At 34.7% G+C, this 24,381-nt stretch overlaps 1 protein-coding gene across 1 annotated transcript in view; it reads left to right on the top strand.

Annotated features, from left to right (window-relative positions):
• The window catches only part of LRRK2 (leucine rich repeat kinase 2), a 232,096-nt gene that overhangs the window by 95,970 nt on the left and 111,745 nt on the right, over positions 1-24,381 (top strand). Inside the window, exons 21-26 of the mRNA XM_036759572.1 lie at positions 1,734-1,852; positions 4,079-4,148; positions 4,459-4,679; positions 6,096-6,346; positions 8,324-8,472; positions 15,542-15,635. Coding sequence (XP_036615467.1) covers positions 1,734-1,852; positions 4,079-4,148; positions 4,459-4,679; positions 6,096-6,346; positions 8,324-8,472; positions 15,542-15,635 — 904 coding nt within the window. The remainder of the gene's footprint in view (positions 1-1,733; positions 1,853-4,078; positions 4,149-4,458; positions 4,680-6,095; positions 6,347-8,323; positions 8,473-15,541; positions 15,636-24,381) is intronic.

Below are 24,381 nucleotides of genomic sequence, written 5' to 3'. Positions count from 1 at the left end.
TTTTGTCAGAGTGCCATAGTAGATAAAACACTGTCCTTGAAGCATTCTGGCTCAGTCTTACACTTGTCACATACTGGCTGTGTGTCCCTTGGCTAGTCAACGGAGACAGTTATAGAGAAGGTGTTAATCTTCATTGGTAGAGGAAGTTTCTCATGGGGAGATCTCTACACTGATGAAATCATAGATCTAGTACAAAAATGATGGCATTTATTATGAAGCTATTTATGATAGTGTAATACATAGTGGTAGACAAAGGACCAGAAAATCTTATCTCTACTATTTAAGACCTACCTAGGTAAATAAATCACTTTCTTCATCTGTAATGTGAGAGTTTTAGACTAAATATCCTCTCCCTGGATGCTGTAAATCTGTGATCCTATTGTTCTTATTTTGTTTTCTTTTAAATACTTCATTTACATTTTATATTTATTTTTAGAAATATAAATTCTTTGAAGACAGATTTTAATATTAGTCTCTAGGTGGAAAAGTAATTTTTATAAATTCATTTTTAACTGTTATAGATCTATTACCCCCCGATATAATTTATTTCAGTATGTTTCCGTGATTAGCAAACCTTTACTTCTCCGATAACTTATATACATATGTCTTTTTTTCTCCCAATTTATTAAGTTATTCATTTTCAGTTTTCAGTGTTCACTTCCATAAGTTTTAAATTCTCTCCCCCTCTCTTCTCCCTCCATCCCCAAGAGGGCATGCAATCTGATATGGGCTCTACACATGCATTCTTATTAAACACATTTTCGTATTACTCAAGTTACATAGAAGAATTAAAACAAATGGGAGAAACCATGAGAAAGAAAACAAAACAAAATAAAATAAAACAAAAGGGAAAATAGCCTGCTTCACTCTGCATTCCGACTGCATAGTTCTTTCTCTGGATGTGGATGGCATTTTCCATCATGAGTCCTTTGGAAAAGTTTTAGGTCCTTGCCTTGCTGAGAAGAGCTGAGTCTATCAAAATCAGTCCTTGCACACTGTGGCTGTTATGGTATACAATGTTCTTCTGGTTCTGCTCACTTCACTCAGCCTGTTCATCATTTCTTATAGCACAATAATATTCCATTACATTCATATACCACAACTTGTTCAGCCAATCCCCAAGTGATGGGCATCCCCTCAATTTCCAGTTCTGTGGTGGTCAGCCACAGAAAGAGCTGCTATAAATACTTCTGTGCATGTGGATCATTTTCCCATTTTTATGATCTCTTTGGGATATAGCCCTAGAAGTGGTATTGCTGGGTCAAAGGGTTTATATACATATTTCTTAAAACAGTATTCTTTTCTAGAATCAGTTTTTTTTTAATTTTGAGTTAAAAAAATGAATCCATAAACAAAAATGGGTAGTTTAATTGAATGAATATGACTTTCCAAAATGGTGGAATAAAAAGAAGCATAAAAAAATGGTAGAATAAAAAGAATAAATAAAGCATTAAATGTAAGTTGAAGGAATTTTTAAAAAACGACTCCTTGAAACTAATAGACATATCAATAGTTGATGTTTGAAAAGGTAAAGCCAGAATTATTTTACTATTAACGTTCTGAAGATAAGAGTTTGTACACTTAACATGTGAAAGATACTAAAAGGGAATTGATTAAGCTATTCTCCATAATTAGTGTTTAAATGCTACATTTGTGATTTGTGTTCCCATCTTTCATTCTGATTCTTGATGTCATCTTTAAAACCCTTATTTTATATTTTGTTATTAAAATAGGAAGTGAAGGTTCATTTCTTATGAAAAAGAAATCGAGTTCTTTTAATGCGAGAGACCTTTATAGAGATGTTTTGTTGCAGTGTGGCTCACCAACTTTGGAAAGGCATTCCAATTCAATGGTAAGACAATTCATGACTCTCATATGTCCTTTAGTAGTTGAAAGCATAGGACAAAGTTAGGTGGCATTAACTCCATGACTGTGGGTAAAATGTTGGGTTAGATCTTTAATAATTGTAACACAGAGATTGTAAGAACCACTTGGATTGTCCAGGGACAGCTCAACATGAAGGGTAAGAATAATTCTGGGAAGGTTGGAGTACTTAGGAGAGTATGATGGCAAATAAAAGAACTGGGCAAGAAAGTAGAAAGCTTCAGAGAGACTTGTTGGTTGGTGGATGTCTTTCTAGAATGGTAGTACAAGGAAATATTAATTACACTATAAATTAAATATTCACATTTTGTACTTGAATAACCATATAGAACTTTCTAGCAATCAGTTATAATTTAGCCATTAAACCTATAGTTTAGGATGCATAGTACCTATCATTTAGTAGACAATACATGTTTGACTTGCCCTTGGGAAGTAGTCTACAAATATACTAACTGGCTTCTCCATGAAGTAGTTTTTGCTGTTGTTTTGTTTTGTTTTTCCCATTGCAGAACCTAAACCAGATGTATGCTAGAAAGTCACGGGGTAGAAAATTATCTACCTCAGGACAAGCTTATTTTTCTTTATTCTTTTTTTATGATGATATTTTATCTTATTTTTCCCCAATTATTTTTCTTTATTCTAACAGCCTTAGAGGCAGAGAGATGGTGCAGTAGGTTAATCTCTGGACCTTGAGTCAGGAAGACCTGAATTTAAATCCAACCAGCCTCAGATACTTAGTAGTCATGTATCCCTTGGCAAGTCATCTAACTTGTTTGCCTCCGTTTCCCCAACTCTAAAACAGGGATAATATCACCTACCTCCAAGAGTTTTTGTGTGCATCAAATGAGATAATATTTGTAAAATTCTTAGCATAGTACCTGGCATATAGTAGGCTTGTTTCCTTTCCTCCCCCTTCTAAAAGATTCCTACCTTACATATGGTAAACTGCCTTTCAACAAGCTGACTTTTTTTGTAAGAACACAACTCTAGGACTCTTGTGGAATTCATTATGAAAACAGGGGTTTTGCTTTCTGACCAATTGTTCAAGAACATATCTGTATCATATCTCAAGGAATTCCTGCCTTTGTTTCATTGATAATGATTTAAACTCTTCTTATATTTGGTGACTCTGGAGTGACTTGAAATCTTTCAAAATATGTCCTAATTACCACATTTTAGGGCTTTGACTATACAATATTGTTTACAAGGCAAATAATTAAAACTTTTAATTTGTGGTGAAGTATAATCATTGTTGGTTTGGGAGCAAAAATAGATCCATTACCTCCAAATTAGCTTTGAAATACCAAAAGTATAATTAAAATTTAGTAGATATTTTTTGCTAATCATAATTAAGCATTTCAAAAACTGAGTTAATGTAGGTTTTTAGTAGGCTTAAAAATAGATAGTTGTTGTTCAGTCATGTCTGACTCTCTGTGATCCTGTGAACCATAGCTCATCAATATTGTACATGGGGGTTTTTTTTGGCTAGGATACCAGAGTGGTTTGCCATTTCCTTCTCTGGATAATTAAGGCAAACAGAGGTTAAGTGACTTGCCCAGAGTAGTATGTAAACTCAGGTCTTCCTGAATCCAGGCCCAGCTCTCTATCCATTGAGCCTCCTAGTTGCCTCCAAAAAAAACCCCCCAAAAACCCAGAGAGTAAAATCTAGCTAAAGATCAGCAGGAAATTGTATTTAGTTTGCAAATTTAGTGTAGTGAAAAAAAAAAAACAACCTGATGAACGAGAACTATTCTACCCCAAGGTAGCTTATATAGTCTCGAATGAACCTTCCAGTTTCAAAATTGATGCAGGTTAATAACTGTATAACTATAGGATTAACTGCTCCGTTTTTCTTTCCTTAATCTTACTATATATAATGTGTAAATGTTTTTTAACGTTCATAGAAGTTGCTCCTGTGTAGATAGGTATTTTTGCTTTTACAAAATAGCGTACTTTTTTCACAACTTGACTGATACGGAAATATGTTTTGCACAATTGCACATGTAAAACCTATGTCAAGTTGCTTACTGTCTCAGGGAGGGGAGAGATGAAAGAAGGAGGGAGAAAAATTGGAACTCAAAATTAAAAAAAAGAATGTTAAAAGTTATCTGTACATGTAATTGGGAAAAAGTAAAATATATAAAAAAGAGAAAATGACACAGACTTTCTCATGGATGCATTTATTTTCTAAAAGGAGGCCAGTTTTGATCATGAAGAAATGTTGAAGCAAAAAAGAGACTTATTTTCTTCACAGGATTCTGTCCGTGAGTATTTATGCTAATAACCATAAACAGTTAGAAATTTATGGCATAATTGAGTAATTTGTCAAATCCACATCTCATGTTCAAAATCATTAAAATTATTCACTGCCAATTTTATTTAACACAGGAATCTTGAGATTTTTTTTTTCTAAAAGTCCCACGAATAGAAGTATAAAATATACTTCTGGATGAAAAACTGCTTACTTTTTCTGAGTTAAACAGTGTTGAATTTTAAGAAGTTCATTCATACTTTGCTTTTGCAAGTTTTAGATGAAATGTGTTTTCTTTCTTGGTTATACATTATGTTTTGCAGAAGGATCTTCAAAACTCCAGTCCCATTTGAGACGATCAGATGGCTTTTTTCTTCCAACCTCAGAAAGAGAATATATAAAGTCATTAGACCTTTCAGCAAATGAACTAGAGGATATTGATGATATAAGCAAGAAATGCTGTTTAAGTGATCACTTAACACGTCTTGAGAAACTAGAGCTCCACCAGAATGTACTTACAAGAGTTCCACAACAACTCTGTGAAGTAATTTAATATCTTTTTAAAAGGAAATGTGTATTTGCATAATTTTTTCACCAATTTAAAAAATTTCATGGTTGTCTTGAAAGGGAATTTTTTTTTATGATTATAAACTTGATACTCTCAATCTTCCACTTTGTTAGAAAATGAACTATTACTTGTCAATGGATGATTTTTTTTTTAAATGTGTGTGATTTTTTTTTTAAAGTGAGAAAGGAGGAAGGGCATTCCAGGTATAGAGAGCAATGTGAACTAAGACTAGGAGCTGGGGAAATACATATTGAACAGGCCAGATAGCAATATAATTTAACTGAAGCATTGAATATGTGGAGGGGAGTAACTTGAGATCAAGCTGTTGAGAAGGAAAGATTATGCTGGATTGTCAGGAGTTTGGGGAAGGAGGATTTGAATGCCAGGCCAAAGAGTTTGACTTAAATTAGTGGGCCATTGAACTTAACTAGGGAGCCATTGAACATTATTGAGAAGTGTGACATGAATAGATTTTTATATGTATGTGTGTGTCTACAAATGTATACTTCGTGCGCGTGCACATGCACGCATGCACACACACACACACGCGCGCACACACATATACACAATTATTCTGGATTCACCAAGACTTGATACAAGAGATGACTGAGAGGGAAAAGTCAAAGGTAACTGTATTCATTCAGTCAGTCTATAAGCATTTATTAAGCATTTACTAGGTGCCAAACTTTCAGTGAGGGAGTCACGGTGAATTGTGATGCCAGTGACTGAAGGAGTCAGAAGGAAGAAGTTTACAGTAAGCTTGGCTTGGGACATGTTAAATTTGAAGTGCCTGTCGGAAATTCAAGTAGAAGGTGTTATTTTATGAGCAACTTGTTTAGATCTCAGAATGGAGGTTCTAGGTGATTCCTAGAGTTAAATAACTTTGGAAGTCATTTGCATAGAGATGGTAATTAAAATTTAGACAGAAATCAGATTGCCAGGGGCAAACAAAAATAGAAACAAGAGAGATAATGAGAACAGACCCTTGAGGGCAACTGATGTTGAGGAATGAGTAAGTGTGAGGAGTCAGAATAAGTCTCATTAGAGAGGTAAGAAGAGAATTAGAAAAGTATGATGTTGATATTTTTAAATCTAAGAAAACAGGGAATATTTTAATTTGCATTATGTGTATTTGTGTATATGGCTTATCATTTCCGTCTAGATTATAATCTTCTTGAGGACCAGAACTTAATATTTCCCCAGAGTTTATCATAGTATATTGCACTTAGTAGGCACTTTAAACATGTTTGCTGAGTACAGCATATACCTTGTATTTTAATTACCTTTAATTTTTTTTTCCTATAATCTCTTCTACTTTATCTGAAGTTCTAAGCTTTGAATTAGATTTTTTTGGTCACATCATTTAACAACTTGAAAATATTTTCTTTTCAGACTTTAAAATGTTTGACATATTTGGACTTACACAGTAACAAACTCACTTCAGTTCCTGCTTATTTGTTTAAAATGAATTGCATTGCAAATCTTGATCTCTCCCGTAATGACATTGGACCTTCTATAATTTTGGATCCCAATATCAGATGTCCAACCTTGAAGCAGCTCAATCTCTCATACAATCAACTTTCCTTTGTCCCTGAATTTCTTGCATATGTCATAGAAAATCTAGAACATCTCCTTCTGGAAGGGTAAGAATGATGCAGATTTATAGCATGTAAATTAAGGTGGGATTATCATCAGAGCTGAAAAGACCTTGGAATTTATGTAATACAACTTCATCATTTCCTTTTATTGATGAGACAATTGAGACTTACCTTAAATGACTTTCCCATTGTCATTGTAGCTGGTGATTAACAGAACCAGAAGCTAAACATACCTCTGACTCGATAGTCCCATATTCCTCTCATGAAATCAATTAAATTGGTAGCTTGGACTATTCTATTAGACTATCCAATTATTCTCTCATGAATTCAATTAAATAACTTGTTTTTATTTCTATGTCAGAAAGAACTGATATATTAGAAAAATCAGCATTGCATACATAGGAAATCTATTGATAATTATCTAGTATTATAGTTTATTTTAGTACTATAGTTCACCACTGTAGTTCACTCCATTTCATCCTTCACATTGCTATCAGAGTGATTTTCCTTAAGCACAGGTCTAATTATATATTTCTCTTATTTGGTAAATTCTGGTGCTACCTTACTACCACCCCCATTATCTCTAGAATATAAGATCTTCTGTTTGACCTCAAAGCCTTTCACAACTTAACCCAAACATGCCTTTCCAAATTTAGTGGACATTATTCTACTTCATGCCATTAAGTTTCAACCAAACTTTACTGTTCCTCATTCAGGTACTCATCTTCTATCTCTCTGTCTTTGTCTGTACACTATCTGAATCCTATGTCTGGAATTCACTCCATCTTCAATTTCCACCTTTTAGAAACTCTAGTTTCTTCTAAGACTCAGTATAAGCACTGTTTTCAACATGAAATCTTTCCTGGTTGCCCCAGCTGCTAGTGCCATCCCTCCAAAATTATCTTACATCTATTTTTTTTGTTTCAAATATGCCTTTATTTGTACATGTTTGTCTTCGCACCCCCCCCCCAACACACACACTCCAATCTAAATTGTAAGCTTCTTATGAGCTAGAGCTGTTTTGCTTTTAGTCAGCCACTTGATGTTTTTTCATCTTTGTTTCTCAGTTGATTAGGACATCACCAATCATATGTTCCTAATAAATTCAACTCAAGGAACATTACGCACTATATAATTATAAGCATTAGGGGTATAATGATGACAAAAAGAAAAGATAACATACTTTGTCTTCAAGGAGTTTACATCCAGGTGATGTTTACATCCAAGTAATTGATTCAGAGTTGGAAGAAACCTTTTAGATCTTCCTCTCAGACTTCATTTTACACATGAGGGAACAGACCCATAGAGGTTGTAATTTTTCCAAGATCACTCAAGTGGTAAGCAAAGCTAGTATTCAGATGAATGCCCTCCAATTCTAAGTCCTTCATTCTTTCCATTACATGACTTTTACAAAAATAACTGTATTGTAAATGTAGCAGTCATTTACCTGCTACCTATTTTATAGTGTAATAAATATATAATAAAAGTCAAATAAGTTGGCTTGAGAGATTTGAAGTAGGAAATGTTCCTTGCAGCTAAGATTATTAGGGAAGACTTCATGGCAGCTAGGGGCTGGAACCAGAGTTAAAATCTGGCCTCAGATACCTACTAGCTATATGATCGTACTTAACCTCTGTTTCCCTCAATTTCCTTATCTGTAAAATGGGGATAATAATAGCTCCTATCTTTGCAGGGTTGTTTTGAGGATCAAATGAAATAATAATTGTAAAGCAGTTAGCATATTGCCTAACACCTATTAAATGTCGTATAATAAACTGTATAAATTTTAGGTGTTATTATCATGGAAGAAGTGATACCTGAAGGAAAAGAATTTTAATATGCTCTTTAAAAATCACTTTGTTTTTGGAATTGCTTTCTATTAATGCTCTGATTAAAAAAGAAATGGGCTGATTCTATAAAATGCCTTCATTCATGTTGTTAAAAGTTTTTCTAGTAAATCAATATCTTTTATTGATCTTTGCGACAAGTAATTTGATACTTATGTTCCCCTTCTTTGATTAGAAACAAAATATCAGAAATATATTTACCTCTGTGCTTGAAGGAGTTGAAGATTTTAAACCTTAGTAAAAACCACATATTATCCATAACTGAAGATTTTTTTGAGGCATGTAGTAAACTGGAAGTTTTCAGTGCCAGAATGAATTTGCTTGGTAAGTGTTTTTTGCATAATTGTTTTTTTTTTTCTTCCTTCTAAGTATTTTAGAGTGAGCATCCTATATATGTATATTTTAGATGTTCATTTTAAAAGTGTCAGTGCAGTTCAAGCATTGGTTTTATTCTAAAGAGACTCTGATGCTTTATCATGGCATGGAAGTGATCTTGAGTTTTGGGACTCTGTTGGCAGAATACACACTTGAGCAAGTTCTACCAAGCTGGAAAAAAGTTTTAGTAGCCTCAGTAAATGTGATGGTTGGCTATGAAGAGATACATTCTTTGGCTATAGATATATTTGAAACAGAAAAAAAAATCAAAAATGGTCTTTAGTTCTGTTCAGCCTCCCCTTCTGCACAGACAACGACAGAGTAGGAAAAAAGGGACAAATAGTGGTAAAAATCACAGTTCTTGACACTCTAGAAACATTCAGGTGATTATTAATACTTTATTGTGAGATCTTTGTAAAACTGTGTTGGGGTACTATTGGAGCAACTGAACCCAAGAAACCATATTGACAACTCACATTTCTATAGATAGGACTTTAAGATTTATAAAGCACTTTCCTCGGATCAGTGTCATATGATATGTAGTATTAATGTTATCCTTATTTTTCAGATGAGGAAATTATGTCCCAAAGAGGCAAAGTAGTTTATTAGCTGATAAGTGGGAAAGCTTAAATTTAGCCCCGGACGCCCTAAATACACATCCAGGGGTCATTCAATGACATATCGCTTCTCGCTGGAAAACATAAAGGAGTGTCAGACAAACAACGACTTCAGCAATATTAATAAGCTAACATTTATATAATGCTTACCGTATGCCATAATCCGTTTCCATATTTGATCCGTACAACAACTCTAAAAGATAAGTGCTTTCCTTACCCCTACTTTAGAGTTGAAGAAGCTGAGACAGAGAAAAATTAAGTGACTTGCCCAGGGTTACACAGCTAGACAGTTTCTGAGGCCAGACTTAAATTCAGGTCTTACTGACTCCAAGGCCAGCCCTCTATCTACTGTGCCACCTCACTGCGCCTGAAAGTATAAATGTGTAAATGGAAGTGTAACTTGTAAGAGTGGCAAATAACTGGAATGTGTGAAATCGTTTTTATCATGTTCCCAAAAGCAACAATAAATATCATTTCATTGCATCTGGAGTAATATTAGACATTAGAGGCTCTAGTCTAACCCTTTTATTTTACAGAGAAGCAAACCAAAGCTTAGCAAGATTAAGTAAATGTCTAAGGTCATATAGATAGTAAATAAGCCAGGATTTGAATCCAGGTGCTCTGTCTCTAAATACACTAGGGATACTTGATCATCTCAACTGTTGCTTCTCATGATGAATGTAAGCAAATAGGCTGCAGTACAGATAATTATAATGTACATTTCAATATCTATTGCACAAAATGAAGTACAGAGATTCTGTGAAGAAGTTGACAAGATACTCAAAATCAGACTGAAAAATAACACCATGAATTGTGAAATATGTGTTGAAAGTATGTTTTAGGATTTAAAAACAAAAGATTTGGAAGGCACTGGACATGGTGAACACTAAATAGTGTAATAAAAAATGAAATTATATATTAACAGAAAATATCTAGCTGTAAACTGTGGGAAGCAGTGTAGAATGGTAAAAAGAACAGTGGCTCTGGGATCAGAGGATTTGTGTCCTTCAGATACAAATAATTCTTCTGATTCTTGCTGCCTATGTGACCTTGGACAAGTCACTTAACTCCCCTGGGTTTCATTTTCCTCATCTTTAAAATGAGAAGGTTGTACTTGATGACATCTTAAAGTGAGCTCTTTCTAGCTCTACAATTACTATCTTGTGAACCTAAGATCTGAGTTATTTCAAAATCAGATGTCTCTATGCAACCAGCTTATTGACTAGTTAGAGAAAAGGTAGAAAATGAACTATATTATAAGGGATAAAGGTGAGAAGATATTGCTACAACTTGTTCTATTTAAGCAAACTTTAATTCTGAAAAACAAGAAATAGATAAAAGTAAAGATACTGATTCTGATTATCACCATTTCCGATAGTAATTAAACAATATAAAACAGTTTCTACAGGAAGGCTAAAACAGCCCAGAAGCTAGTTTATTAGCAAACAATTTATCTTCTTCCCAAGTGCATAGGCTCATTTTCCTACAACAGGTTACATAGAAGGGATGATGCAAGATGGTAAACACAAATTTGGCAAAATATCAGCTAAATCCGGGATTACAAGTGGAACTAGGAGGATGTGAAGCTACTACAAAGTGGAACAGATTTGTCAGTGTTTCTCTGGTGATATTTTCTCATTAGTGATATTGGAACTACTCTTCTATTTCTGACTTCAGTGAGACAAAGAGAAATGGCAAAAAAAACAAGAGGATTTGAGTTTAACCAAGAGAAGGATATTGTGAAGGTGATTTGAAAGGATTTGGACTTATGAAAAAAAACAAGTGATTAATTTTTGGTAATAGTATTAAGTGCTTACCAAGCACTGTGCTAAATACTGGGTATAGAAATGAAAAGCGAGATAGTCCTTGCTCTCAAAGAGCTCAACCTCTAAATGAGAGTATGAGAGTTCAGTTTATGGCAGATAAAAAGACCAGGTAGTATTTGAGACCTGACAGGAAACAGTAAGATGACAAGGCCTCTAGGACTTTGGGAAACAGCAGTGGGATAGATGGCACCTGAAAGTCAAGGACCACAGAAGAGAAGTGTTTTGGGATAGCTACAGTCAAGGTAGGGATAGAAAAATTTTGGAAAATTGAAGAATTCTTTGCACCAATTGAGGAAAGTATTTCCAAGTCCAGCTTCTGAGAAAGAATGCTGAAGGGGAAGGAAGAGGATTAAGGTGGGTCCAGGAAATAAGGCCTGTAGAGCAAAATAATAGGACAAGGAAGTTGGTGAAAGGGAGTAAATTTAAAACTAAAGAATTGCTAAAGCAAACAAATCGATAAAATACAACCATAAGTAAAACAAAGTAATCTGAAAAGTCAGAGGAAATAGGGTATGGTTCTAAAGTTGCTTTTGAGATGAAGGAAAAAATTTGATATGACTATGAAATTACTAAGAGGTGTTAAAAGTGCTTAGGAGGTGAGTTTGTAAACTCACGACATTTCAAAAAATGAAGCTATGGAGAGGGTAGAGTTTTGAAGTGACTTGAATTGGATGCCATGTTTTTATTTTTGCTACAACTAAGTGAGTGCTAGCTATATGTAGATAGTTCTGCCTCCTAGAAGAGAAAGTGAATGGACTAGAGGGATACTTCTTTGTACTTCATGATGAAAGTGTCAATGAAATACACCTGAAAGAAATAGAATTTGAGTCTTTAATGGAGAAAATAAAAGATCTGAAGAGGCAGAGGGAAATTTTACACTAGTCAAGAAGTTGGAGAGCAGAAGAATGTCACAAAGAAAAGAAAAGAAGAAAAGAGACGGCTGTACACTTGGAACTAATAAATTTGAGACTCTTACTGAAGTGGAGATCACTGGGTGCTCTGAAGAGATAGCAGCTGCTCTTTCTCCAAAGATTGATAAAGTAGGGCTGCAGAGACTATCAGAGTCAAAGCTAAGAAAACAACTGTAATAGTGGTTGTGACCCCCTACTGAGGTATTATGGCAGATAACATGCTCAAGACTTAGCAAAACAGATGACTTCTATTTACCTCTAATGACTTCCATGATATTGCCCCAAAAAACCCTAAAAATTATTGCTGAATATTATGAAGTCTTGGGCAAGAAACCTAAGACTGGGCACAGGTTGCATTTATCTTGTGATGATGATGATGATGATGGTGATGATGATGATGGTGATAGCTAGTATTTACATAATGCTTTAAGGTTTGCGAAACACCTTACTATGTTATCTCATTTTGTTTTTTATCACAACTCTGTGAAGTAGATGCTATTCCCATTTTACAGATGAGAAAACTGAGGCTGAGAGAGGTAAAGTGACTTGCCATCAGTCACCGCACAACTAATAAGTGTCTGAGGTAGGATTTGAGTTCAGGTCTTCTTGATACCTCATCTAGTGTTTTGTCTACCATGCCACCTAGCTTCTTTACTGCTTTCCACTGAGGGTGGTATGAATAGAAGAGAAAACTAGTTAGGGAAGTGAAGAAGCAGTTTCCTTCAAAGGGGATTTGGATTTTTGGAACATAGATTAAAATACAGAAGTGACAAGACTCATGAGCAGAGATTTAGTATGTGCCTTTAAGTGCATTTGCTTTGTATCTTGCAAATCTAATAAAAATCTCATCAAAATAAAAAAAAAAAGATGGAGGGAGAAGACTGCCTATAAGCTAGAAATCAAGAGAGTAGCTACAATGACAGGTTCCAAGAGTGAATCCAGTAGTAGCAGTATCTAAGATTTCAAAAGTTTATATACTCTTACCTAAAGTATAGGTAACAAACAAGAACTAGAATTCCTAAAACAAGAAGTCAAATTGGACCTAAACAATTAACAGATTTTGTTAGACAAAGACTCAACTGGAATATGGTTCTGGACGGTTATATCTTTTCAGTGCTAGCTCAATGTCTGGTACTTAGTAGGTACTTAATTGTTGACTTGTCTAAAGTCAGTTTGCTTGTTGACTTGACTAAAGAATCTGGATACTTGAATGGAGTGTGATAGGAATAGCATTGGTATTAAGAAGGGATATTTAAGTGGAGAAATCCAGACACTAGAAGGAGGAAGAGGATTTGGGTGAAGATCAATGAAAAGAGGAAAAGAAAGTATTTTGTTAGAAGTTAGAAAGTGGAAATATACCTTTCTAACAGAAAGTGGAAATAAATAAGGAATTTAGTTAACCAGGTAATAAGCCTGGTAGAGAGAGAATGATAATCAGAATAATGTCATTGCTTTTGTTTTTGCCGAAACATTCTTTATACTTTTGTCTTCTATGTCACCATCATTTACCTAAATTCCCATCATGGAATCCCCTGCATCCCCACTCTGTGTAACAAACAAAAACAGTTAAGCAAAAAACACCCCTCTCCTAATGTGTCAACCATATCTGAAAGTGTATGTTTGTAATAATACAGTTTAATTATATGAAACTAATGATGCTGTTATCAACAAAAATAAAGTCACATATCATTATGCTCTAAGGATGTTAGTTTACTCGTATGTAAAATGATGAAGTTGGACTAGATAGCTGTTAAGGTACCTTCCCATTCTAAATGTATGAATAATAATCTATGGGAACTAGCTCCTCCAGCATCATATCGAATAGCATTTTTGCCTGTGTGACTGTAATGCTAATTTGAAGCCAACTATCAAAAGTCATCGACTTTAGAGGATAATAAGGGGAAGAAGAAGGAAGAAACCTTTGAAGTCAGAAGACCTGAGTGTAAATCCATCATTATCACTACAAATGTGCTACCTCCAGCAAGTCACTTGAGTTATTACAATTTTCTTATTTGCAAAGTGAAAGAATTGAGATGAAAGGGCCCTTCTAGTTCTCTTTTGTGTCCCTATAGGACCAAGAAAGGGGTATTTTCTTTTTAAATTATTTTTTATTTTATTTTTCCCCAATTGCATGTAAAAACATTTTTTAACATTTCGTTTTAAAACTGAGTTCCAAATTCTCTCCGTTCCTCCCTCCTCCAGTGAGGGGGCAAGCAGTTCAGTATAGGTTATACGTGTGTAGTCATGCAAAACATATTTTCATATTAGTCATGTTGTAAAAGAAAACAAAGCCCCCCCCAAAATAAATTAATAGTATCAAAAATGGAAAGGATGAGTTTACCAATGAAGATGAAATTAAAGCAATTATTAGGTACTATTTTGCCCAATTATATGACAATGAATCTGACAATCTAGGTGAAATGGATGAATATTTGCAAAAATATAAATTACCCAGATGAACGAAAGAGGAAATAGAATACTCAGATAATCCTATCATAGAAAGAAAAAATCGAATAAGCCATCAGTGAACTCCCTAAGAAGAAATCACTGGGATTGGATGGATTCTCAAGTGAATTGTACCAAACATTTAAAGAACAATTAGTTTCAATACTATATAAAGTATTTGTAAAAATAGGCAATGAAAGAGTCCTAACAAATTTTAAGATGTAGAACATATATTGGATTCCCTACCATCTTGTGGGGCGGGGGGAGGGAAAGGAAGAAAATTTGGAACTCAAAAACCTGTGGAACTGAGTGTTGTAAACTAAAAATAAAAAAAATCTAAGAAAAAGAATAAAGAATTATTGGTAGAATTCCTTTGAAGTAAAAAAAAGAAGAAATTTTAATATTTCTATGCTGTAATGGAGCTGTTAGTATTGTTATATCTCATCCTCTACAGCAAAATTGGAATTATTAGATGAAAATAAGTACATATATTATAAGGTTGAATATAATGGAAAAAACTTAATAGCAATTAAGCTCTTTAAAAATGGATTACTGTCTCAGGAGGTAGTAAATTCTCTGTGGTAGGAGGTATTCAGGCATTAGCTAAAACATCAGCTTGCCAGGTATGTTGAAGAGGGAATTCATGCTGTGGTAGATGGCCTATGGAGTTCCTTCCAACTTCACCATCCAGTGATTCATTTATTACAAATTTAAGGACTTAACAAAGTTACAAAGCTGAGTCATGACTCGTCATTTGAATTCTTTATTCCCAACAAAGTACTTTTTCCATTACTACAAAATTTTAATGGCTTTCATTTTTTTTAAAAAGAAATGTCCTTTTCCTTTAAGTAATATAGAATTGTAGCTAGTGTTAATTTGAGGTTAGAATTATACATTTTTGACTTAGCATGCTTTAAATTATAGTGGATCTTACAGTATTGCCTTGAAGTTGAGTTTAAATTTAGAGAGTTTGTTGAGGTTCTCAGATGAAAAGATTCTAATAAGTATTGTGTGATGTTGTTTTGTTTAGTACAAGGAAAATTGCTGTTTGCAAAACAAGAAAAAAAAATTTGGTGGGTTAAAGTGAGTCAGAGAGGCTTTAAGATAAAACTAGAATCTTGGACAAAGCCATACATCTGATAAAGTCTGTCAAGAAATGTTCTTACATCAATAAAGAAATCATAAAAATGCATATAATTTTATTTCTTTCTTCTTGTAGGTGCTGTGCCTTGCTTGCCCTCTAGCATAACAATTTTAAATTTGTCACAAAACAAATTTACATGTATTCCAGAAGTAATTCTCAGCCTTCCACAGTAAGTTTTACTTTAAATTTTAGGAAGTAAGTTTGAATTGGAGGCATTTTCTTTTTAAGTATCAAAACTTGCATATGCCCATTGTTTTTTGTATATGTTAGATGCTTAGCTTCAGATAAACAAAAAGATGCTTGTAATTAATTGATTTGATTTTTTTTTGGTAGGATAGTTTGACATTTTGTAGGAGCAATTTTGTGGTCTACTTTTTTGCATGTATAAAAATTCACACCTCTGATTTCTCTGTTGAAAAAAGCTAATTTTTCTGATGCAGATCAAGTATGCTGTAATTTAAGACCTTGGCTGCACCTGGGATAGGTTAAGTGGCTTGACTTCATATACACATCTATGTCAGGCTGGTCCTCTATCCTCTCTAATGACTGAATGAAACTTGTATAGCCGTTGTAATGATTCTTAAAACCTTACTTGAGGGATAAGTTTAATTTGTATGTACTGTTTAAAAATTGAAAATGCATCATTGCTTTTGAAAATATTGATAAAGATGTTCTTTGATGAAAATAGTGAACTTTTTGTCTGGTTCTAGAGATTTTGACTTATTTTTAATTAAAAAAAGACAAAAAGTGCAAGAAATTACAAATGAAGGCATTAATATAAAATTTTTACCTTATTCAGGAAAGAGCTATTTAGTCCTGTGCTTTTAATTTTTTTAAAGCATAAATGAATGCTATATTTTGTCACATGTCTTTTCTACATCTATTAGTATAATCATATTATTTTTGTTACTAATATTCTCTGTTATGTTTAACTTTCCTAATATTGAACCAATTTTGCAATCCTGTTATACATTAATTTTGTTATGATGCATAATCTTTTAAATACATTACTGTAGTCTTTTTGCTAGTATTTTACTCACTATTTTTGCATCTATATTCATCAGAGAAATTAGTCAATAGCTTTTTTTTTTGCCTTTTAAGATTTAAAAGATTTAAAACATTTCTTTCCATTGTCTTTTCACAGTGTCAGTTAATCAGGGCTATGCTTCTCTCCTAGAAGGAATTTGGTAGGATCTCACCTTTCCCTATTTTTGCAAGTAATTTATATAAAACTGTAGTTAATTGTTCTTTAAAATTTTGGTATTAATCATCTTTAAATCCACCTTTTTTGTTTTTGTTTTTGAGAGTTTCTTTATGGCTTGTTTGATTTTTCCTTCCAGTGTGATTGTATTAGATTCTTTATTTCTTATTCTATTCACTGATATTTTATATTTTTATAAATATTAATCCAAGATTCTGGAGTCAGAAAGACCTGAGTTCAAATCCTGCCCCAGACACTTACTAGGTGTATGACCCTGTCATATCCTCTTGAACAAATTCAGAAAAGCAGAAATGTTAACTTTTATTAGCTGAAACACAATTAAAAATTATAATTAAGATGGCATTTGGAAAAATGATTTAAACTTAAAATGAAATGATAATTTAAAATTAAAAAATTTGTGAAATTAAGCACATAAAATTTAAAAGGTAAATGTTGGAACTGTCAGTTTAAATTTAATATATTTTAAAAGGAAAAAGCTTTTGGGAGTAGATTCACAGCTTCATTTACAATCACCATATTCTGAACTTTATGCAAATGTTCAAGTTTGTTGATTATTTTCTATTTCATAATGAAAAGAAAAAAGAATTAGGGAATCAAAGAACAAGGCATAGGAATAATAGATAATTTTATCAGAGAAAATTACAGTAATGAAACATCATACCCAAACTTTTATGATGCAGCAAAAGTAGTTCTCCTGTGGAAAATTTATCTCTCTAAATACTTTCATTAATAAAAAGAGAAAGATTATAAATTATAATAAATTGGGTGTACAACTAAAAAACAAATTAAAAAAACCTAAACACACAAAAAACCAATATAAAAAATTGTCATGCAAAGTTGAGAAATATATATAATGCTTTTGATTCTCAGTAGTCAACTGAGTGCTATCGTGTACTTCTTATAAAATTTTATTCAGGTCCTTTACTTCTTGATTCTTCACCTTTTTGTTAAATTTCTCTAGGTCTCACAAGGGCACATTGAGGTCCTCAAAAATTATAATTTTATTGTATTTCTCCCTGTAACTCAATTAATTTTTCCTTTATGTACTTACATGCTTTGCCATTCATTGCATTTGTTATATATTGCGCTAAGTTCATTGAATATCACAGTTTTAAGCTATATGTAGTTTATAGGCTTATCTCTTTAACCACATTTTATTATCAATATCTAATCTGGCTGCTTTTGCCTTTCTGAATTTGCTTAAATCATTTTACCGAAAGAAATTAAGTGTTATATGTGCTATGTTATTATATTATAATCCTATATTTATTATATAGTAATATTACATATACATAATATGATTTATATATTTATATCTCATAACTCATATTATAACTACAATATTATAATTTTAACACATTAATATAGTTAATATTATTATATATTACTGGCATAATAAATTCTGTTCCAACTTTTCATTTTAATTCAGTAGGTAGTTTCATATTATAGGTGTATTTCTTGTAAAATTTTATTGGATTTTCTTTTTTAGTTTATCTTGCTGTCCTCTTCCATTTTATGGGTGACTTCATCCAGTTCATGTGCTAGGTTATGATTATTATGTTTTTCCCTCCATAAGATACTTTTATATTTCTTCTCTTCTTTTTTTTTGAGTGGGGGGCAGGGCAATTGGGGTTAAGTGACTTGCCCAAGGTCACACAGCTAGTACATATGTCAAGTAACTGAAGCCAGATTTGAACTCAGGTCCTCCCGACTCCAGGGCTGGTGCTCTACTCACTGCACCACTTAGCTGCCCCTCTTCTCTTCTTTTTATACTTTTTTCTCTTATTTTCCCTCTCTGCAATGAAGAAAGTTGGGAAAAGAAATGTAATATGGCCAACACTAGTAATCCATATTTAAGGTGGTCCCACCTGTCTTTTTGTTGTATGTTTATTTACTCTGGATTCTGATCAATGATTCTTAAACTTTTTTCCTTGCCTTTATATCTACTTTTTATGATCCACATTCTAATATTAGTTTCTTCTGCTGTCATTTCCTCATCGACTAATCCCTCCCTCTAAATCTCTACTCTTTTATTCCCTGAAAGTCTCCATGTTAAATTTAATGTATTTCTACCTCCAGCTATCTGTATTCGACTCTCCTTTGCCTGATTCAGGTGAGAATGGAGTTTTTGACGTAATCATTTCCCCATTCTCTTTTCCATGTTTATATGCCTTTTTTTTTACTGTTATACAAAAGAGTAAGTAATTCGCTTTTCTTCCTTTTTTTCTTCTAAAGCATCCTTTTACTTACTCTATCTTTTTAAATGTCTTAAAACTAACCAGACAGGACAAAGCAACCAATAGGTCCCTGTTTAGCTTTCTTTACTCTCTCTGTGGCCCTTGAAGATAGTGAGATTCTCAAAGGACCCTTTTCTTTTTCCCTCTTTTAAATGTAAGTACTAAATCATTAGTTAGTACCTTCCCATTGCTCAAAAGTGTTTATCTTTTTAAGTTCAAAAATTCAGGTTTTTTCATCAGGCATACTTGAAAGTCTAATATTTGATTAGAGGTCTACTTAGCATTTTTGCAGGGTAAACTATTCTTGGGTTATAAGTCTTGGAATTTCATATCCCAAGATTTTCTCTCATGTAGAGTAGTTATAATTTAGGCTTACGTAATTCTGACAGTGCTTCTCTGGTATTTGATCTCTAACATTTTGGCTTCTTGCATTATTTTTTCTTTGACCTGGAAGATCTGGATTTGGCTATTACAGTTTTTATTGGGGGGCTTAGGATGTGGCTGCTGGATTCTATTTTCACTTTGCCATCTGGTTTTAATAGATCTGGGCTGTTTTCTTTTATGATTTCCAAAAAATACATCATCAAGGTTTTTTTTTGGTTTTTAGGGAGATCAGTTTTTGAAAATTAAAATTGAAATTTTTAAATTTTACAAATTTGACAAACATTAACAGAAATGAACATTTACATGCACACATCAAAGAAAACATATCCAGTTTCACTTTGCTGTCTGATTTTAGTAGATCTGAACAGTCGCCATTTATGATTTGTTGAAATACAGTATCTTGGTAATTTGGCCTTGGTTTGCAGGGATTCCAAATTTTTAAAAAAGTATTGCTGTTCAAGCTCTACTCTAGGTTAATTGTCTTTGATAGCAGATTATCTTTTTTTGAATTTTATAATTTTTATTTAATATTTTAGTCTCCAACATTGATTTCCACAAGACTTTGAGTTAAAATTTTCTCCCCATTTCTACCCTCACCTCCATTCCAAGATGGCATATACTCTGATTGCCTCATTCCCCAGTCAGCCCTCCCTTCTGTCACGCGACTCCCCCCACCATTCCCTTCCCCTTACTTTCTTGTAGGGCAGAATAGATTTCTGTGCCCCATTCCCTGTATATCTTGTTTCCCAGCTGCATGCAAAAACAACTTTTTTTGAGCATAAGCTTTAAAAACTTTGAGTTCCTAATTCTCTCCCCTCTTCCCTTCCCACCCGTGCTCCCTAGGAAGGCAAGCAATTCAACATAGGTCACACATGTATCATTATGTAAAACACTTTCACAATACTCATGTTTTGAAAGGCTAACTGTATTTCTTTCCATCCTATCCCGTCTCCCTTTATTCAGTTTTCTCCTTTGACCCTGCCCCTTTTCAAAGGTGTTTGCTTTTGATTATCTCCTCCCCATATCTGCCCTCTCTTCTATCATCCCCCCCTTTTTTCTCAATTATTATTTGTTTAATATTTTTAGTTTTCAGCATTGATTTCCACAAGATTTTGAATTACACATTTTCTCCCCATCTCTACCCTCCCGCCACTCCAAGATGGCATATATTTTGATTGTTCTGTCCCCAGTCAGCCCTCCCTTCTGTCACCCCACTACCCCCCCCATCCCCTTTTCCCTTATTTTCTTGTAGGGCAAGATAGATTTCTATGCCCCATTGCCTGTATATCTTATTTCCTACTTGCATGCAAAAAATTTTTTTGAACATATGCTTTTAAAACTTTGACTTCCAAATTCTCTCCCCTCTTCCCTCCTCACCCACCCTCCCTAAGAAGTCAAGCAATTCAACATAGGCCACAGGTGTATCATTATGCCAAACCCTTCCACAATACTCAGGTTGCGAAAAACTAACTATATTTTGCTCCTTCCTATCCTATCCCCCTTTCTTTGATTTTCTCCCTTGACCCTGTCCCTTTTTGAAAGTGTTTGCTTTTGATTACCTCCTCCTCCTATCTGCCCTGCCTTCCATTTTCCCCCCTCTTTTTATCCCCTTCCCCCTACTTTCCTGTGGGATAAGATACCCGATTGAGTGTGTATGTTATTCCCTCCTCAAGGCAAATCCAATGAGAGCAAGATTCACTCATTCCCTCTCACCCGCTCCCTCTTCCCTTCCAACAGAACTGCTTTTTCTTGCCACTTTTATATGCGATAATTTACCCCATTATATCTCTTTCTTTCTTTCTCTCTAAATATATTCCTCTATCATCCCTTAATTTCATTTTATTTTTTTAGATATCATCCTTTCATATTCGACTTGCTATGTGCCCTCTGTATACATATATGTATATATGTATATATGTATGTGTGTAAATTCCCTTCAACTACCCTAATACTGAGAAAGGTCTCATGAATTATACACATCATCATTCCACGTAGGAATGCAAACAAAACAGTTCAACTTTAGTAAGTCCCTTATGATTTCTCTTTCTTGTTTACCTTTTCATGCTTCTCTTGATTCTTGTGTTTGAAACTCAGATTTTCTATTCAGCTTTGGTCTTTTCCAAGAGAAAGCTTGAAAGTGCTCTATTTTATTGAAAATCCATATTTTGCCTTGGAGCATGATACTCAGTTTTGCTGGGTAGGTGATTCTTGGTTTTAATCCTAGCTCCATTGACCTCCGGAATATCGTATTCCAAGCCCTTCGGCCCCTTAATGTGGAAGCTGCTAGATCTTGTGTTATCCTGATTGTGTTTCTGTTTTATAGTGTCTTGATTTCTCATAAAGTCACTAGTTTTAGTTTGAGTCTGCGTTCTAGTCTGAGTTTGTTTTCGCTGCCTGTTCATGTTCCCAGCCAACTACTTGACCCTTGAGCTTTTTGTCAGGGTATGACTGCTTGTAGAGTAGAGAGTACTTTGTTCCAAGCTTTAGGGTCCAAGCACTGCTGTTTTCAGAGCTACCTCTGTACCACCATCACGGCAGGCTCTGTCACAGCAGTGCTCCTCCTCTCCCAAGAACCACCAACCAGGACCATGACCCAGATCCAAGCAGGGCACGGCAAGAGAACCTGCCTTTGTGTCCACAAATGGCTCCTCCTACCTTGTGATCCAGGTACTTCAGGAAGCAGCTGACACTGAAGTTCTGGAAACATCCTCAGGAGCTTTCTCCTCCTGCCACTGCCACTTCTACACCACCTCCTCCACCCCCAGGGATGGGGCCAGACCTCTCTCACCTCTATCTCACAGTTTCCCACTAACATGCTCTTTGGCATTTATGGGTTGAGAAGTCTGGTAACTGCCACAGCTCAATGATTCATCACCCTACGGCTTGTTCCGGCCGGCTGTCTCCCGGTCTGGTCCGTCTTGGCACAGCCCATGCTGGGCTGCGCTCCGATCCCAGCACTGTGCGATAGACCCTTCCCAGTGACCATCCAGGCTCTCTTGGGCTGGAGACATGTTTCCCTCCGGTATTTCATGGGCTCCGCAGCTCCAGAATTTGTTCCGAGTCATTTTTATAGGTGTGTGGAAGGATTTGAGGGAGAGCTTAGGCAGGTCCCTACTTTCCTGCTGCCATCTTGGCTTCACCCCCCCCCCATTATCTTTTTCAGTCTTGTGACTTTCTTCTAAAATTTGTTCTAGAATTTCTTGCTTCATGAAATCATTGATTTCAGGGTTTTGTTTTTTTTTTTTTGCTTATTTTACATACATACCACATCCTGCTCTGAGCTATTTATTTCCATTTTTGTTTTTAGTCTCTTCCTTCATTTCTTTCCAGCTACTCTACTTGAATTCATTGTGGAGTTAATCCTTTCTGAGTTTACCTTGTAGGCTGCCTTTAGTCATTGCTTTTGGAGTTTTCTTCTTTTTAATCATCTCTCTATGTCTCAGTCTTGAACTTGAATTTTGTACCAAGGCCGGACTCTGTCTCCTTGTATTCTTGAAAGTCATTTTTGTTCCCTGACCCTTCTGTTATCTGGTAATAGGCCTCACCCTTCACTGTAATCCCTACTTCTTGCTGATTCAAGTGGCTGCTGGCTTTGGCCCTGCCTCCATCTCCAGTACCCAGCCAGGAGCTGGCTCTGTCTCCTGTTGTGGCCCTTAATCTTCAGCTTAATGTCAGAGGTCATTATACGCCTCATGGATAGTGCCTAGCGTATGGTCTGCCCCTGGCACTTTTACAGGCAGGATAATGTGCTCTCCCCATATCCTCTGATGACTGACAAGAGTACTGGCTTAAGGCTCCTTGAAGTCACCTATACAGATAGCTCTTGACCTCTACTGCTCATCCAGGTGGTGAGCACAAAGGATTGGTGTTATGCCGAGCTCAGGGCACAGCGTGCTTGCTGTCCCTTAGCTCTGGAAAATAGGGTATATCCTAATATCTTGACATTTCCCTCTTTTGGCCAAAGAGAGGGGGTCTGAAAGAACCCCTACCCCTCTGGCAACAAAGGAAAGGCAGGTATAAGTGAAGATGCCACAGGCGGCCAGTTGAGTTAGGACGAGATGTTGCCTGGGGGTTATTTCCTTGAGGGGACCTATTGGGGAAGTGTGTCTCTAGTTTCGTTGCTAGCCATTGTTTGCTTTCAGGCAAAAAAGAGAGTGGAAATTTGCTATTATGTATTATTATTATTATCTGCTTTATAACAAAATATACCTCATTAAATATTTAAATTTTCTCTTTTTTTTTAATCACATACTTTTAAAAATCCAATTCATGTAACCGTATCCAGATTAAAATGTTATTTTGTCTAAAAGCATTTCTGCTACAATGGTCTCAAATTTCACAGTATAAGAGAATTTAGAAATACAGTAATAATATAAACAATGGTGACTATCATGTATTTAAAACATGAAACAAAACTTCACGTGACATCAATTGCATTTCCAAATTATCCCATGTAAAAATCATTAATCTTACTGCCTTTGGCATTTTAAAACAATTTTAGTGTTATCATTTATGGAACAATTACATTCTGTTAAAGAAATAATATAATGCTTAGCCTATCCATGCCAGTCACAGTGTTAAGCACTTTACAACCACTATATCATTTTGATTTCACCACAACCCCTGGCAGGTGGGTACCATTATTATTTTTCTCTTTACAGACCAGGAAACTGAGACAGACGGAGATAAGATAACTTGCCTGAGATTGTGCAATTAATAGATTTCTGCAACCAGAATGTAATTCAAGTTTCCCTACATTTTCCAGCCTTTTTTTCAACACCTTTATTTGGGAATCTGATCTGGTATGAGAGAGGTTAAAAGGAGATGGTCTCTCCTGGGGGAGTCACAGGAGTCTCTTTTGTTTAAACAATCTTTTCTCTTTTCTTGGTCAGAAATGTTAAGGTAGGGTTTCCAAAAGGTTGCTATAAAGTACAAACCATTTACCTAATTTTTTTTTCTTTCTTCACTCTGGGATTACTTCCAAACTAGCTACCTTTCTTCATTGCACTAGAACAGTGAAGCTATTAATTTTGCCATTTACTTTTATAAAATTTAATCCTTATTTTTCCTTA

This window comes from Trichosurus vulpecula, chromosome 5 (genome assembly GCF_011100635.1).
Source record: "Trichosurus vulpecula isolate mTriVul1 chromosome 5, mTriVul1.pri, whole genome shotgun sequence".
Taxonomy (NCBI): Eukaryota; Metazoa; Chordata; class Mammalia; order Diprotodontia; family Phalangeridae; genus Trichosurus; species Trichosurus vulpecula.
This window is presented reverse-complemented; position numbering and strand designations above follow the sequence as displayed.